The sequence below is a fragment of the Emydura macquarii genome, unplaced genomic scaffold (genome assembly GCF_026122565.2).
Source record: "Emydura macquarii macquarii isolate MOO-44397 ecotype Brisbane River unplaced genomic scaffold, CSIRO-AGI_Emac_v2 contig_2207, whole genome shotgun sequence".
Classification (NCBI taxonomy): domain Eukaryota; kingdom Metazoa; phylum Chordata; order Testudines; family Chelidae; genus Emydura; species Emydura macquarii.
Genome location: NW_027132344.1, coordinates 3,821,864 through 3,840,378, shown reverse-complemented (window position 1 = coordinate 3,840,378; position 18,515 = coordinate 3,821,864). Strand labels below are relative to the sequence as shown.

At 44.7% G+C, this 18,515-nt stretch overlaps 1 protein-coding gene across 1 annotated transcript; it reads left to right on the top strand.

The window, feature by feature from the left end:
* The first annotated feature begins 1,229 nt into the window (after positions 1–1,229).
* On the top strand, positions 1,230–11,052 carry LOC137160961 (lysozyme g-like). The gene is made up of 5 exons (XM_067559945.1): positions 1,230–1,338; positions 2,180–2,281; positions 3,505–3,701; positions 9,061–9,199; positions 10,111–11,052. Exons 1-5 carry the CDS (start codon positions 1,296–1,298, stop codon positions 10,242–10,244), a joined length of 615 nt encoding a protein of 204 aa, XP_067416046.1. The 5' UTR covers positions 1,230–1,295; the 3' UTR covers positions 10,245–11,052.
* Positions 11,053–18,515: the final 7,463 nt, after the last annotated feature.

The following is an 18,515-nucleotide window of genomic DNA, read 5'->3' as shown; positions in this document are numbered from 1 at the left end:
AGGGTTTGTATTTGGAAATAAGCTATTAAAATATTCCATGAAAGTCAAATTATGAATGTCAACAAAACTGAATTATTACATCTTGATTCTGATTTTATTATCTTGGCTGTCTTCTACAGTGTAACACCTTTATTGTGTGCTATGTCAGAGAGTGACAGAGCTACTGTTATGGTCTCAATCCCAGTACTTGTATACAGAATTCCTTTCTCTCTTCTCAGTGTTTGCACATTCAGTCAAGAAAATGTCTCATCATTTCAAAAATGTCTTTGTACTGTAGTGCATAGGGTTAGCTTGCCTTTGTTATATTCACTGCCTTGCTTTTATTATATTCTGTTTTCATTAGAGTCAGCTGTAACACAAGAAACCTACAAGTTTGCGTCCTGTAACACATTTAGCTGAAGCGAATTAGCATGAGTTGGCAGAAGTATAGTCAAGTATAACAGGTTGTAACCTTTGGCATAGATAAATGGCTAACGGTTACCTTTAGATTTTGGGAACTAAGGAGAGCTTGCTCAATGGTAGGAGTTAGAATTGACCAATAAATACTACCACAAGGAATATGGAAGTAATAACCACAACTCTGCTTAAGCCATAGTGACGGGTATGATAATGTGCTCGGATGGCAGTTACATGTATCAATGTGTTAACCTATAGAATAAGTACACCAATATTATGTGGGTGAAAAGGCTAAATTTGGGCATGGAGAACTGAGCATGAGCAGATGATCCTCAGGCCCTATAATAGGGATGCCACCATGTGGTCGAGAGGTCTTTCTGGGATTCTTCCATCACTGTCTGCTTCAACTCATTAAGGAACTTGACCATCAGACATAGTGGCATCCTAGAGACAGAGCTGGCCTTTTACCAACATTTCCTTAAAGAAGGGTGTGAGTATGCCATTCTGAGAGCTTATGTAAAGAATGATACCAAAATTGAGCTGATACAGTATTAGCTCAATCATTGCTTCTGGTTGGGACCTTTTCCGGCTTTGTTCATTATTCTAATACAGATATATAAGGCTTTTCTTTGTCCTCTGTGTGAGTGTCCCAGTCATCCACCCTGAGGCTCCCCACAAGACAGCAAACTCCCTAGTTTTAATTCTGACAGCTGTTTCTGGGGAAAAGAACCATATCGTTGTCAGATCAGTTGGCCATAATACGATCATTCTTAATTTCTAAAAGTAAGTCAGACAACAGTACTTCTTCTCAGCAGTACTGTACATTTAGATATTTTGATTTCTTTGCAGACCGTGGTTTATTTTCAGACTCTCTTGGATGCTTGAGAAGAACCATCCCCATGCTACTAACGCTGATGAGCTTGGGCCTTGTTGGCCTCATTGGTGAGTCTGGGCTCTGTTTCTATTTCACTACGCTTACTGTCAAAGCAACACTGTGGAAAGATCTTGGTGGGGATAGGGGAGTGCGATAGGTTTACCTCTGGCATCTCCCAGAGATGATGGGAGCACCTTTCTCATCCTGGACATCCTTCTCTAGACAGAAGCATGACTGTAACCTCGGCTCCAGACTTGGGGTACAGCCCTCTGGCTGTGCCTCTTTGGGACATCTGGCATGTGGGGTTAAAAGAGTCCAAAAGAAAAAGTCAAAACATCTCCAGGACCAACAAAAGGACCGTTCCCCACAGTCTCATGCAGGGCAAAGGCTAGTAGACATTGGGGAAGGGCTGAGCATCTCATCCCTTGTGTGTCCAAACAACTGAGGTGGACTACTAGGACTTGAAAAATAAAAAACTGGTCCTCAGAGGACTCAGGCAGCTTCATACATGAAAGAATGAGTTTGGTTCAAGAGCAAATAGAATATAAATAAACTATTTCAGACCAATTTGGTTCTTAGGATCAAGGATGACTCTTGTAAGAAGTGGCAATGGGGTGTTCTCAGTGAGGGGTACCTGGCAAGAGGTATTCACGTCTTGCCTCTTTTAGAGCCAAATTAAAAGAAAGGTCAGTTTGCACAGGGCTTCTCCTTCCACAGAGGCAGTGACATCTAGCTAGCAAGTCCTCCTGTCCAAGAGAACTCAGAAAAGCCCAACAACAAAAACAAAACCCTATGAAACTGAGCCCATCTGAGAGTGGAGCAGAGTCTGGTTCATGACTTTGATTTCTTTTAGCTTTACTTGTGTTCACAAAAGGTCCTTACTGTAAAATCTCACCATTAATATTGCAGGTACTTCTGAGAGTCAGACTGGATGCTTTGGTAACATAAACAACGTTGATACCACTGGGGCTTCCTGTAAAACTGCAAAACAGGAAGGCTTACGCTACTGTGGTGAGTATAATTCTGCTGTTTTCTGCTGTATTTCAGCACACAGTGTCATCACAATGATCCATAATACTTTACATCTTTAAAGTACTTTACAAGCATTAATTGATTAAACCTCTTCACATTCCTATTGCCTAAGAACTATTTTTCTCATTTCACATATGAGGAAACTAAGACAGAGAGGAGGACTTAATAAAACCTTCGTGTAACTCCACGGGCTTCAATGGAGTTACACTAGGAATAATTTGGGCCCAGAAAAGTGACAGCCAATTTTTTCACAAGTGGCGTCTGATTTTTTTAGGTGCCCAACTTCAGACACTTAGGGTCTGATATCCAGAAGTGCTCACACAAGCACTTCTAATTAAAGTTATCAGGAACTGTGATACTCCCACCCCTCAAAAACCAGGCCCAAGGTGTCTCTGATTGAAACACCCAAAATTAATAGTCACTAATTAAAATTTGGCCCAAATGAATTTCCCAAGGCTACTCAGCAATTCAGCAGCAGAGCTGGCATTAGTACTGAGGAATTTCTGACTCCCAGACTCTCGTTTAGTCCTCGCTATTTTATACCCGCTACAGGCATATCAGATCAACAGTTTATCGGGTATTGCTGGTAAAAATCAAAGGATCTCCCTATTCTTTTACTCTACAAATAAATTTGAATCTAATGCCAAAGTCCCAGGCTGAATAGGACTGAGATTCCCTCTAATGTATCATGAAAGGGTGCTGAGACTCCAAAAGAAACTGAGAGGAAAGTGCAACTACTGGGAAATATTGTCTCAAATTGCAGTCTTCCCTTCCCCACTCCCTCCCCCCAGAGAAGTCTTCTGAATCTATCCCTAAGAATCCCACCATTTTGAATCCACTACTCAACTTAGAAGACCCATATTACAGTCCTGTCCTTCTTGCCATAGAGGGGTAGGTGTGACTCCTCTCAGCTCATCTCAACATCATTCCTGCATCATGCAGAGGGTGACAGGTTGCAGCTGATTTCTCTTTAATGTCTATGCACATTCCCCCTCCACCTCCTCAGCAAGCCCATTCACCTTCATCCTGAGGTCTAAATTTTTTTTGCCTTGATACATTGTTAAAATTCTTAATGCTAAATTCACAACACACATGACTTGCACAAGGGCTATCACATGGCAGAAGAGAGCTCTGTGCTTAGGAAATCTCTCATTGACATTAAAATTATTAAGAAAACACCTTTACTTTTATACTTACTACAGGAGTTTCTGCTTCACAAAAGATTGCTGAAAAGGATTTAACAAATATGAACAGATATAAAACCATCATTAAGAGTGCTGCCAAAAAAAAATGTGTGGATCCAGCTGTGATCGCTGGTATCATCTCTCGAGAGTCGCATGCTGGAACTGCCCTAAAGGGTGGCTGGGGCGATAATGGAAATGCATTTGGTTTGATGCAGGTCAGTAACAAACTACAAATAATTGTACATCGAAGTGTTTGGCAGGGAGCCAGTTTCATTTCTCAATAGTGTGCAGCTAAGGCTGAGAGTGATACTGGGCATATTGCTAGAAAATGAACTATTGCTGAGGCAGCAGCACATTGCTCTGGCATCTATCAGACCGGGGATTACAGAGTTTGCTTCTTATGCTGCCGTTTGATCATTGATTAACTCCAGGGGGTTCATAGACGCTGTGACTCATCCATGCCTAGGGTAGCCACCTGAAAAAGGTAAGGTCAGGGCAGGCTGCAAAAGGAGAGCAGATTCTCCCAACACTGGTGGGTGACACTGAAGTCAGACTTCCCAACCAGCCACAAACAGTGCTTCTGATTCCCCACACACTGGTTATCAAGAAGCCAAAATAAAAAGATGCACAGTCCCCTTTACAGCATTTCAGTCTCTGGCTCCCAATCAGCCACTAGGTCCAGTAAAGAGATCAGTTATTTAAAAATCTATGCTCTTTACCAAAAAGGTTTCTCCTGACCCTAAAGGGTCAGCCACAGTACCAGATCAATATAAGTTTGGATCTTACCCAAAATACCATGCTGCCAGCCGATCCTTTAGTAAATAAACTAAGGGTTTATTATAAAAAGAAAGAAAAACTATAAGAGAAATATTAAAGGATTAAAGCAATCAGACAAATACAATTGATTTGAAAGTCCATATATATCAGGTTTCTAGTAGAACTGTGGAGTTTGCAGGCTTGTATAGTCCCTCTGGTATACATCCAGTACCTGGATGGGTCTCAGTCGTTTGTTTCACAGCTTCAGTGCAGCCATCCTGTCTGGGGTGTTGCCAAGACACAGCACAATTTGAAATACAGATATATCAACCATATCCATAACTTCCATTACACATATAACACATGAAACATAAACATCATCTTACTTAGCACATTATAACCTTTTTAACAGTACCTGACACAGCATATCTCATATGAACTATTATGATTTTGACACACTGATGTTAAATAATATAATAAATGCCCCCTCTCTCCCCCCAATCCAGCCAGTGTGACAGAAGCCCCTACAGAGGCTGAACATTTTACCCTTCCATCCAGAAATTCCATTTCTTGATTTTAGTATTTATTTATTTAGGAAGCATTGACAGGTTGACAAATCCTTGCTGTGTAAATATCGGAAACAAAACAACAGTTGTTAAAGTCGTGAGCTTTTGTTTAGAGATATTATACAATATTACAGTCATCAGATCTCTCTCTTTATTACCATATTACAGAGTGAGCCTCCTTCAAATGCCTATGACATGTCATTTTTAGTGATTTTATTAAACTGAGTGGAATTTCTGATTACCCATATTGAACAGCCCAGCCATGTCCATCAAATAGTAATATTCAAAAAAATTGTACAGCGGTACTGCTTTTGTTGCAGGTAAATGTACTTTGAGTATTGAATAAATGGTAACTAAACATCTAAGTATCTATTTGTCCTCAGTCTATTTTGCTGGGGACATAATCGATGCATTAATTTTTCCATAGCAACCTCCAATATTTTTTGAACTATTCCTCAAGAGCTACACTATTTTTCTTTCTACAGTGAGAGGCTATCAATAGCCAAGCAGGTGAAAGATTAATTCTTTGTTTTCTTTTGTGTGATCATTTCTGCTAGGAAGGCCCAGGAGGATTCCCCAAAGGATCATTTGGTAATGAATATCCAATGATTTGTGATATTTGGTTACAAATTGTATCTCAATACTATATAATGACCATATATGTATAAAATCTCCTCTTTCACCATAGTTTCTCCAATACTTATCCCCTATCTACAAAAATCTCCTCTTTCAATACAATTTCTTCAACACTTCTTTCTCTCTGTCTGTCTCTCCAGCCCCATTCCTCTGAGGTAATTTGTTCATACAGATCCTTTTCCCGGTGTGTCATATACAGACTTTTTGTTGTTGTTAAGAAAGCGGTCTACAAAGATTGATCTTAATTAGTTATAACTTTTTGTTTCACAATTACCAATTGCCATTGCTTCAATTAGAGTTATCTTTCTATATAAAACAGTTGAAAACATAATGCCTAACTTGAAAATATTAGTATTATGGAGAATGGGCCAGTTAATGTTAGTTTTGATCTTTAAAAAGGTTAGAAATGTTTTTTTTACTAAATAGCTGACTTATTACTTAAATAGCTTATGTATTCCATGGCTCTCCCAATCTTTAAAGATCGCTGGTTCCTGATTTGGATTACGAGCTAGGTTATTTACAATGGGTGTTGTTGGCGAGGGAAAATAATGTATCTTATTTCTAGTTCCATTCTAAATCCATAGAGTAGCCTTTGCTCAAGCATGTGTATAATTTCTGGAGGTGTGCGGTTTTTTTAATTAATCCATGATAACCTCCTGATGTTTACGCTGCCACAACTTTCTTGCCCAATAAAGACTGAGTGTTTGGCTGGATTAGAGCGCCCACTCCACTATCGCTTTGAGTCGGCTGGTTTGAGAGTATCAAAGACTGTTTGGAACAGCTAATCCACTCTGTTCAATGGGTGTGTACAAAATATCTGCACTTATTCTTGATCTTTTCTTATTCCATATGAAGTGTAACAACATCATCTGTATTCCTGCTAGGGTTTTAGCTGGAATGATGACAGAAAGATTTTGAAACAAGAAAGATATCCATTTGAGTGTGGTTGTTCTCAACCAAGACATCGCACACTTTCATCCAGCATTTCACATCTTTTTTCATTTGCTGAAGTGATGGCTTGATATTTACATCATAGAGTTCTTCTGGGTTGTTTGATATTTGAATTTCCAGGTATCTTATAGCCTTTGTTGCCTATTTGTACCCAAATGTTTTCTGAAAGGAAGGAAGACTTCTCAGAGAGTGGCAAGTTTACAGCATTTCGGATTTGGCATAATTTAATGCAAATCCAGATGTTTTCCCAAAGTCATAGATTTCTTTATGTAATCCTTCTGTCAGATGGAGTCAGCAGCAACAAGGGCCGGGTCCAATATCTAGTGATTTCCGTAGTGAGCTCAGCTTCAATGGGGAAACCTGTCAGGGAAGCTCTGCTGCTGATAGGAGCATTGACCCTGATTTTAACAAAACAAAATACTCCAAGAGGAATCCCATTAAGTCTATCTCTTGAGCAGTGAGAAGAGGTAGTCAAACCATGCCTGAGGGCAACTCTTAGTCAGAGCCTGGGCAAACCAGACCGGAAGATCTGTCTGTCCCCTCCCAGTTGTTTTCACAGTGCTCTGGCATGGGAAAGCCTCCTTTGTTGAGTTCTGTTTGGATGAGAGCGAATCTTTCAGCAGAACAGGCTAAGCACAGTTCTGCTGCCCTTTGTTCATACAATAAGGCGGCAAACATTTCATTACCCCTGCAAAAGGCCCAAGCATAATTTTTTCAGTCCCAGTACTAACTTATAAAACGGGCCCCTTCCCACACACATACCACAATCCCTCATCCCATACACACAATGTCATGAGCTATGAACATTTTTTTCCTTTTGGTAATGGGGGCTGCAGCCTGGGCCAGGCCCCCCAGGGCCTCCGGGCTCCAGTAAAGTGTACCCTTCCCCGCCATGTGGGGGCCCTGCCCCTGCAATTAACACTAAAGTGATTTGTAACCCAACATCAGCCAAACTGACATTTCCCATCATGCTGAGTTCTGAGGTGTACTTATGAAGATACAATGCAATCATGCTGAGCACCTAGCTGTACTCATGCAAATACAGTGCCCATGCAAATAGAGTGTCCCCCCTTTCAGTTGGCTCAGCAGGGGAGGGCCACTCAGACTTTGCTTACATTTAGAAATTAATTTTAGGGACGTTTTTGGATTAGATTAAAATAACATTACATCATCTGCATACGGAACTCATTTCTGATGAGTTCCTGCAAGTTTTATTCCTGTGATCGATTCATTGACCTTCATCCTTTGTGCAGAAGGCTCCATGGCCAGTGCAAAAAGTAAAGGAGACAATGAACATCCCTGCCTTAGTGCCTCTGTGTAATTCAAACAGGGGACATTTAACCTTGCTTAGTTGCTTCTGGACTGGTGTAAAGAGCAGTTATCCGATTAAGGAACTGGGAATCAATGTCCACTAGGACAGGATTTGAAACAGAAAGTTCTACTCTATCCTATCAAAAGCTTTCTCTGTGTCAAGTGATCTTTTGCTGATCTGGCATTATGGATGATTCCAAGTACTCTCAGATTATTGTCTGACATTTATCTATTCTTAATTAATCCACTTTGATCTGGATTTATACACAATGAGAGCATGGACTGCAATCAGCTAACTAGTATTTTTGCTAAAATCTTTATGGTCATCATTCAGCAGTGATGTGGGCCTGCCAGGGCTGTGTAAATCAGGTCTTTTCCAACTTTAGAGAGAATAACAGCAGTAGCTTTTAAAATAGATTAATAAATTCTTTCAATGACAGAATAGCATTAAAGGTTTCCCTGGTATGGGTGTCAAAAGTACTGATTTTATTTCACAAAGCACCTTAGTGAGGTATCTTTTTAAATTTTCAGATTTTTTTTTTTGAAGACTCCACCTTCTGCAACCCTATGCTCTCTATTTTTTTATTTTTTGGGAGGGAGTGGGGGGATTTAGTAGCTGCAGGGAGGCCAATGGAAGCTTTGTTGTCCTCTCAGAGCTCAGCCTTCAAGCACCATTTTAGTTTGGCTCCCTGCTGACCTCCAGAAATTCAATTTCTTAGTGGCAGCCACTGATCAGAGAAAAGTCTCACGCCAAGAGACTAGGTGAAAACAGACAGGCCCACAATGACAGGGTGAACTTTATCCACAATCTAATGCCACAGAGACCTTAGTGACAACAATAGACTTTTAAAATATTCACATAACATCTTAAAGCACAGCCTGCTTCTGTCAAGCCTAACCGTGGTAATCCAACAATGACTTAAGTGTACTGGGAGTTTTATTTTTGAACTTTTATATTACTTTGTTTACTGGGGGAGCACTGTTAAGGACTAAAACTTTTAAGGATCAGAAGTAGAGCTTCGTTGTATCGTGCCCGAATGGTATAAGCCTTTTGGGCCAGGAACAGTGGGCCGGATATACTGCAGCAGTGCTAGCCAAATAATATCATGAATGACTACAACCTGAAATGGAAAAGAAGATGCATTTTAAAATAAATCCTTTTTCAGTAGCACAGTCCAGTGTACTAGCCCTCAGTGTCTGTACCAGGGTTACAGCAAGAAGTGCAGTGAAGATCAAAATAGATTAATTTCTCAACCAAAGTTAGAGAAATAAGTCAAGTAGAGTATGTCAAGAGAGACAAACGGTATAAATACATCATATTTTTGAGAAGTAATGTTCTCTCTTGCTCTTCTAGGTTGATAAACGCTACCATAGACCAGTTGGACGATGGAATAGTGAGGAACATCTCCTTCAGGGGACAGACATCCTTATTGGTATGATTAAGGGAATCCAGAAAAAGTTCCCCAGATGGACAAAGGACCAACAGCTGAAAGGTACAGTATAGACTGCATTTAGCCCAGGAGCTCAGGGAAACTGTAGGACAAAAATCATGTTGAAAGTTTCTTACGTTATTAATACTTTAGAATAATAAGAATTTAAAAGAATCTCACAATTTTTCCACCATTGATTATGTTTGTCTACTTTTTGATTTCCCATAGCTTGGGCAGTGAAACTAGATCAGTCAGTTTCACATGGTTTGTCCCATTCTTTAGCACAATGTTGTGTGCTGTGTTTCCAACACTGCCTGGGGAATATTTATAAATCCCCCCAAAATCTAGATCATATTGACATTTGGGCCTCTCCTGCTTGACCATAAGTGAAGTCCTGGTGTCTTTCAAGTCAATGAGAGTTTTGTAGTTTATTTGAATGAGTCCAGAAATTCACCCTATATCTTTGTAGTTGTCTCGGAGGGAGGTGCTTTTTTGGGAACTGGTCAGATCTTCAGGGGATTGCAAAACTGTGCAGTACAACATGAGGCAGAGATTGAGAAAGGGGAGAAGAATGGAGTGTGAGGTCATATTTTAACTTTCTCCCATGCAGTCATTTTCAAAGTAATTAGGTCTTGTATTTTATTAATAGTAGGACTGGTTCAAAGAATGAGGGCTTCTGTTTGAATGTGGTTAGCTAAATGCATACTGCAGATTCACCAAGCTACGGACATTTGTTTATGTAAAAACCCAAGTTCCCTCCAATTGTGGGTGGGTGCAGGGATTTATGCAAACTGTTCATGCAGCCTCCTTTCATTCAGTTACACTGTAATGAAGCAATTCATGCCCTATCAAATGTCTTTATTTTATTTTTTTAAACACATTAGAGAAAAATAAGACGTGTCTGGCTGGAATTGTCATTTGTTTTTTTTTTTTTCTATTAAGTCTGTTTTTAATATTTTGGTGTTTTGTTTCAGGTGGGATTTGTGCCTACAATGCAGGAATAGGAACCGTCCAAACCTATGATAAAATGGATATTGGCACAACCAACAATGACTATGCCAATGATGTTGTTGCATGTGCTAAGTATTTTAAGACACACGGATACTGAATCGGGGAATTCTCTCCTTTTCAGATACATTGTGGTTCTTACGATAATCAGTCTGATGTTCAGGAGAAATACTGTATATTTGGGGGAGAATAGAAGCTGGACCCTGCAAAAACTTACTGATGCTAAGAGCCCCATTGTCTGCAGTGGGAAGACTTGCTTAAATGAGAGTTTGCAGTCTCAGATACCAAATTTTTAAATTCTGCAATTAGTAAAACATTGGTAACTTCAAAATAAATTTGGTCTCAATCTTATCAAAAGATATAATGATGAGAGTGTTAATCACATCTTCCCCATCTGATTATTTCTGAATTATTAAAGCTGCTCTGTCTAGCTATTGATAGTCTTCTGCCTTCCAAATCTTAAATATATGCATATTTCAATAACTGCCCTTGTCTTAAGAAATAAAAGAGGAAAGTTTTCTTTTGGGTGAAGGAAGCCTGTATTTTCAATCTTTTTGTGATTTAGTTTGACAATTTATTTTCATTGCAGCTGTACACGTGTCTGTAAACATATAGTATGTGGGATTTTAATTTTGCATAGAAATGCCTAGCACTTGGGATGGTTACTTTCCGTATAACCGAAATAAGCAGATGGAAGTTGAATAAAAATATTAGCAAATGAAGCAAGACTCAAATACTCATCATTTTAGTTGCAAAGTTACTAAAGGTTGGATAATGACAACACTACATTTAAAAACAGATAAGTAAATTTAAAAGGGAATAGAATGACATATATTTGTCCTACATGAGATAAATGGCTTTTTCTCTGAAGTCAAAGTCTTTAACACCTCATTAAATGAAAAGGAATGATAACCTAGTTGAGAAACCGTTATTCTTATCCAGTACAGCATGTCTTAAGCTCTTTTGATTTTACTATCTGAAGTTGAGCATTTTGGGAGTGCATTCAGCAGTTCTCAGAGTTCATGCAAGCTGCTGGATAAGGAGCACTTTTAAAAATCTGGTCACTTCATTTAGGAGCTTAAGGGTCTGACTCAGCATCCATTGAAGTTAATTGAAAGACTCTGCTACAAACTGAAGAGAAATAATTCATGTTGACATATAGACCTTCAATCTCATCATCATGCTAGAAAACTTACCAGATTCTATATTCCTCAAAAACCGAGGTGATCATCCAGGGATTGATGAACAAATGTTATGCAAATAATCCAAAAAAATAACATTACTGATTATTTTTCGACTCATAATCTAATCTGATGCATGAATGACAGGGGGTGGATCATTCAATAAAGTGCCCTGTTCTGGTAACTTCCTCTGAAGCATCTGCATCTTCCTCTGAAGCATCTGCTGAAGCATCATCTGTCCACTGTTGGAAGACAAGACACTGAGCTACACGGACCATTGGTATGACCCAGTATGGCTGTTCTTATGTTCACAACAGCAATATGCTCAGCAGGCTCAAAAGGAACATTTCCTGTGGTGCCTCGAAAAGTTGACCAGGGAACTCAGACAGTTTTCAGAAAAGAGAAATCTAGCAGATCAGTACTGGGCCCATCAAAATTGGGTCCAGATGATGACCCAAGATGGTTTTTGCTCACCTTTGAGCGGGTAGTGGCTGTAGCAGGGTGGACTGAATCCTCTTGGGCAACTCAAATTGCCCCTTTCCTGTTGGGAAAAACTCAGGAGTCCTACTGGCCTTTGTCTGATGAGCAGGTGAGGTTTTATAAAAATGGTAGAAGAGCCCCTTCTAGATAGACTGGGGCTGACTCAAGACACACACTGCCTCTGGATTAGGGTAAGCCTTTCCCTGGAAGAGGCACCCTAGAATGGTAACACAATGCTTGCAGCCCAACATGAACTCAAGGGATAAAGCAGTGGACCTTATAGTCCCAGAATAATGTCTAAAGATCTTGCCTGATGGAGTCTAAAGTTAGGTCCAGAGGTTTTGGCCAACTTCTACCAGTGAGGTTGTAGTGAGAACAGAGGCCTATATGGAAGTCAGTGATGCCAAATCACCCAAACAAGGGGGTAGATTAAGGGAACCATACTAAGGTAAACCAGGACAGAGAATCCCAACACTGGATCAGCAAAGGGAACACATGAAGAGAGAAATTATCGTATAGTTCTATATCTAGCAATCCACAGGAAGCACTGATGCCTCAGTCACCCAGGAGATAATCAAGAGAACTAGCTTATGTGTTTTCTATGTGGCCAACTGGGTCGTATAAGAAAGGACTACCTGCTTATGGAGTGTGGCTATTTGGACTGCTATTACAGTCAAGTGTTTGGCTTGGGACACTCTCCACCTTATATAGTACCCATTAAGTTAGCCAGACGTGAAGTGAGAGGCTTGGTCAACTCTGGGTGCAGCAGTGGCTAGTTCAGGGAAAAAAACCTCTGGGCAATAAGACTAGATCAACATTTGCCAACGTAAGCAAGTCTGAATGAGCTCTTCCTGACATCTAATGACACACTGGGGAAAAAGACCTCAGAAACAGACCATGTTTGCACACACCTACTCTGCCTAGGTGAGCAGCAGACCGACCTGCTTTGCCAGCATGATCAATTTTGGCTGGTTTTGGGTTACAATTTACTCTACCTATCCTGAACCTATCATTCAATGAGGGACAATCAACACTCATCGTTATACTTGCTTTCCACTAACCGACCTAATCACTAATCGAGTGATGTACATGAATGTTTGAATGCTCATCTCTCAGCTGTATCCCTAAACTGATAACCCTTAATCTGGGATATTGCAGTTTATGTACTCTTTGTATTGTATGACTTTCAAACCAAACCTTGTACCTTTTGGATAATCTATGCATTATTCCCAGATGTACAGAAACGATTTCCTTCAAAAACTCTGTATTTGATCATTTTATAACATTAGCTTTAATAAAAAATGTTACATTTGAATGCAAGGGTAGTGAAATGTCATTATTTTTGTTGTATAAGTAAAAGGCAGCAGAACTGTGCTCAGCCTGTCCTGATTGAGGGGGTCACCCTCAACTGAACTGAACTAGTAAGCAGGGGGCTCGGATGTCAGACTCCTATGAAAGGTGGAGGGGGTGGGGACAGGTATCCCTGCCAGGAGGTCTGGGCTCTGCCTAAGGGCTGATTACGCTAGAGAGTTTTGTCAACAAAGGTCAGCTTTTGTCGACAAAACTGTGGAGGTGTACACATTCAAATGCTCCTCCTACTGATGTAACTCCCTTAATACGCCGACAGAATAAAACCACCTCAACGAGAGGTGTAATGCTTATGTCCACATAGACAGGGGGATGCAGCAGAGTCCTGAAATTGACAAGAAAACCAACTGGGAGCAGCGCAAAAAGCTGCAGATGGCTGGACCCCAGCTCCCGGCTGCGAGCCAGGACAGGAGAAGCCATGGGCAGCTGGGCCCTGGCTCCCAGCAGGGAAGAAGCCCTGGATGGCTTCTCAGCCCATTCCTTGCCAGGTGTGAAGCAGCCTTGTCAATTTCACAGCTCAGCTGAAAATCACTGAGAGCTGAAAAATCCGAGAGCTGGGAGGAACCTAAAGAGAATGACTCGCAGAGGTCACAGTAGAGGAGCAGGTGGCAGCAGAAGGGGATGGGTGTGCATCGGTGACAGCTGGCAGGGCGGCCAGCAGAGTGGAGTGGCTGGCGGAGCAGCCAGACAGTGGAGCGAGCAAAGGGCCTTCTCTCCCCACCTCCCCCAACCAGGGTAGGAGGTGAACTCTGCAGTTATACCTCTGAACTCTGGGTCCGCACTGACTAAGGACAGCCACTGTAAGGGGGTGCTGTGAACGGACGGGCACATTAAAGGAACTTCTGGATGCTGGATTTAAGAACCTGAGGCAAAAGGAAACTGCCCAAAGTACTCTGGGGTGCGTGTTTCTTTGCTCATGATTTTATGACTGTGAATCCTGTTTGTGGCGTTTCCCCAAGTGAATGCCAGGTTACTTTCTCCCTTTTATATATGAGGCGCTGCTGGCCCTATGCCCCCTCAGTTCCGTCTTTCCACCTGTGACGGTTGCTGGAACTAGCCTTGCTCTCAGCAAGTACTATTCCCCTTGTTTGGACTTGTTTGATATTCTAAGTTAGTTTTAGTTAGTTAAGTAGTTGTTAAGTGTTGTTAAGAGTAGTTAGAGATAAGGCAAGTCCCTGCGGGGACTTCGAGCGGCTGGGCCACGCCCCGCTCACCAGGATTCAAGCTGTGTGCCTCCTGCTCAGCGACCCCCACGACCGCTGCCTTAAATGCTTGGGGGAAACCCACAGAAAAGAGAAGTGTAAGATCTGCAGGGATTTTAAACCGAGGACTCAGAAGGACCGAGAAATCCAGTTGAAAGCCCTGTTGATTGAGGCAGCGCTCCGCCCGGCATCTGAGCCGGTCCGCTCCGTCCTGGCACTGAGCATGACTTCGGTACAGAGTGCTCCGCCGGCACCAGCCTCAACTCGGCACCACGCAACATCGCTGACACCGAAGAGGAAGAAGCAACATGTGGAGCGTGGACACTCCCCTGCACCGTCGGTATGGGCAGAGTTGAGTACGGAGATGCACTGGACCCAGCCTATTGAGTCTTCTCCGGTGCCTGCATCTCCGGTCAGGGAGCCTCCCCCGACTTCTGGGAGTGGGAGAGTGCCCCTGCCGACGTCGTCGACACCGGAGGCTTTTCAGGCAGCAAGAGCCTTGTTGGCCATGCCTACACCACTTCCACCAACCCCCTCTCCCCCGCCAAGAGAGAAGGGTCCGGTGTCACAGGGGAAACCCGTGTTGCGTCCCCCTGAATGGCAGTGGAGATCCCCGGTATGGGGAGGAAGAGCTCCTGCCGGATGGTCTCCGGGGGTAGAGCAGAGCCGCTCCCCTAGTAGTCACTCCAGGTCGGCGTCATCGAGCCGACCTGCACCAACACGGGATGTAGAGTCTCCCTCTCGGCACCGACATCGATCCCAGGTACCAGAGGTAGTGCATGCCAGGAGGCAGCACTGGTTGAGGTCTGCTAGGTGGCACTCAGACAGCTCCCGTTCCAGATCCCTGGCACCGAGAAGTTTGCCCATACCTAGATGGCACAGAACCCAGTCGCCATCGGAGGACCCAGCACCGAGGAGTTTGCCCACACCGAGACGGCGTGGAACCCGGTCACAGGAGGAAGGCCCAGCACCGTGCAGTCCATGACACGAAACCAGGTCGCCGGAGTCTGGCTTGGCACCAAGGAGTTCGGAGCGGCGCCGACCTCGGTCACCGAAGGCGTCTGCAGTAGCAGAACAAGGCAAGCAGTAGCAGAAATCATCAGTACCGAGACGATCTTCCGGTACCTATAGCACTTCGGAGCGCACCTCTGTTCATCGGCACCGCTTGCGGCAACGGAGGCAGTTCTCATCATCCTCCAGGTCAGAGGCATCGAGAGGGCAGTCCCCAGCACGGAAGGGTGCCTGGGACCGAGGACGTACATGGTCTCTGACTATGAGGATGACTGGGGGTCTCCCGGGGGGACAGTTGTCGAGCGAGCCGACGCCCCCACAAAGCATCACAGCCTGTGGCGCAGTCAGCCCCGGGTTGGCCACAGGGACAATGGCCACAACAATGGCCTTATTGGGCCCCATGGGGCATCCAGGTGGGGCCAGGGCCCCACTCCATTATGTCATCGGGGGTGCAGTCCATGCCTCTGGCACAGGGGAAGTCCCATAGACACCACTCCTCGGACGAGGAGTCGGACCTCATGGAGGGACCCTCAGCGGGTGCAACCCTTCGCCAGGAGGGGGTGCACCCGCAGGACACATCTCGGCAGTCTTCTTCCTCTCACCTGACGAGGCAGTCTCCCGGGACCACTCGGCACCACTGGAGGATTTCAGGGCGCACCAGGAGCTGCTCAAGGGGGTGGCCTCCAACTTGGGCCTGGAGGTGAAGGAGTTAGAAGAGGCCGAAGATAGCCTCTTTAATGTGTTGGCGGCGGCTGCCCCAGTGAGAGTGGCCCTCCCAGTCCATGAAAGGGTCCTTAAGATTGTAAAGGCCCTGTGGCAAACCCCTTCCTTGGTCGCCCCTACGTCAAAGGTGGCTGAGAAAAAATATTACATCCCAGCCGCAGGGTTTGAGTATTTGTTCACTCACCCCGCCCTGGGAACTCTTGGTAGTAGATGCGGCTAACCAGCGAGACAGGCAAGGTCAGCCAGGAACAAGAACAAGGACAATAAGAAGCTGGACTTGTTTGGGAGAAAGGTTTATTCCATGGCAAGCCTGCAGTTCAGGATTGCCAACCATCAAGCCCTCCTGGGCAGATATAATTTCAACCTGTGGGAATCCCTCAGGCGGTTCGCTGAGGCCCTGCCCCAGGACCGGGCTGCAGACTTTAGCACTATCATGGAGGAAGGAACCGCAGTAGCTAGGGCAGCGCTCCAGACATCCTGTGACGCTGCTGACTCAGTGGGCAGGGCCATAGCTTCCACCATCTGTATGAGAAGGTGCTCGTGGCTGCAATCCTTGGGCCTGTCCCAGGAGATGCAGCAGTGTATTCAGGACCGCCCCTTCGATGGGTCGGCCCTATTCTCAGACCAGACCGATGCAGAGCTGCACGATCTGAAGGACTACAGGGCCACACTTCGCTCCCTGGGCCTTTACACACCCCAGTTTTCCAGGCATCAGTCACAGCCCCAGGTGCAGCAGCAGCCAAGGCTTCCGCCCAGGCCGTTTCAACCCTATAGGAATCGGGATAGAAATAGGGTGTTAGAAGAAGGCATCAGCCCCCTAGCTCGACCTCAACTCTCCAGGAGGTTGGACAACCAGAGGAGGCAATTTTGATGGTGCGCCCAAGGGTGGCACCCCGACTGCTCTCCTGGATCTGCCCCACCCCTTCCTAAACAGCGTAAGACCCTTCTATCCCGAATCGGCAAAAATCACTTCGGACCATTGGGTCCTTGGGATAGTCTCAGGGGACTATGCCCTATAGTTTACATATACTCCCCCCACCAACCCTCCCCCTCCATCCCTCTTCAGGGACCCCTCTCACGAGCAACTCCTCTTGCAGGAGGTGGACACCCTCCTCAACCTGGGAGTGGTGGAAACGGTCCCTCAAGGCAGAACGGGGAAGGGGTTCTATTCGAGGTACTTCCTCATCCCCAAGGCGAAGGGGGGTCTGAGACCCATATTAGACCTGCGTCATCTAAACAAATATGTCAAACAACTCAGGTTTCGCATGGTCTCCCTAGCCTCCATAATTCCTTCCCTGGATCCAGGAGACTGGTATGCCGCCCTCAATCTCAAGGACGCATATTTTCATGTGTCTATCCTCCCCAGTCACAGGCATTTTCTCTATTTCACGGTGGCCGGCTCCCACTACCAGTTTACAGCTCTGCCCTTTGGCCTATCTTCGGCTTCAAGGGTGTTCACCAAGAGCATGGCAATAGTGGCAGCCCACCTGAGACGAAAGGGTGTGCAAATTTTTCCTTACCTGGACAATTGGCTGATCAGGGGCAGGTCCAGGTCCCAAGTGCAGGAAAACGTGACCCTCACTTGCTCCATGTGCAGCAGGCTGAGACTACTCATAAACGAACAGAAGTCCACACTAACCCCAGTGCAACGAATAGAGTTCATTAGGGCTACCTGGACGCTTCCCAGGCCAGAGCCTTCCTGCCTCAGCCACGTTTCAAGGCGATGGTCTCTATCATCTCCCAGCTGCATCGATGCCCCATAACAACAGGCAGGCACTGCCTACAGCTGTTAGGCCACATGGCAGCCTGCATGTACATAGTGAGACTAGCTCGCCTGAGGCTCAGACCACTTCAGACATGGTTGGCCTAGGTATATGGTCCGAGCAGACACCCATTGGACCGAGTGGTCACAGTTCCCCCGCTCTTCTTAGCCTCCCTAAACTGGTGGCAGACTCCCAGGGTAGTGATGAAGGACGTTCCGTTCAGGGAACTGGTCCCGTCGGTCACCCTAATTGCCAACGTCTCGGACATAGGATGGGGAGCCCACAGCAGTGCCAACCCAGGCACTCAGGAGCTCTGGTCAGGGGAGGAGAGACACCTCTGATTCCTGACAGGCAGAGTGGTGCATGTGCTGACAGACAACACCACAGCCATGTTTTACATAAACAGGCAGGGGGGAGCGCGCTCCTCAGCCCTCTGTGAGGAAGCTATCCATCTGTGGGACTTTGCCGTGAGGCAAAATTTCCACCTGACTGCCTCTCACCTCCCGGGAGTGAGGAATGATGAGATGGATCGCCTCAGCAGGTCGTTTCTACCCCACCACAACTGGTCGTTGCACCCAGAGGTGGTGGCTATGATTTTCCAGAAGTGGGGAGTTCCCCAACTGGACCTATTCGCGTTGGCCTG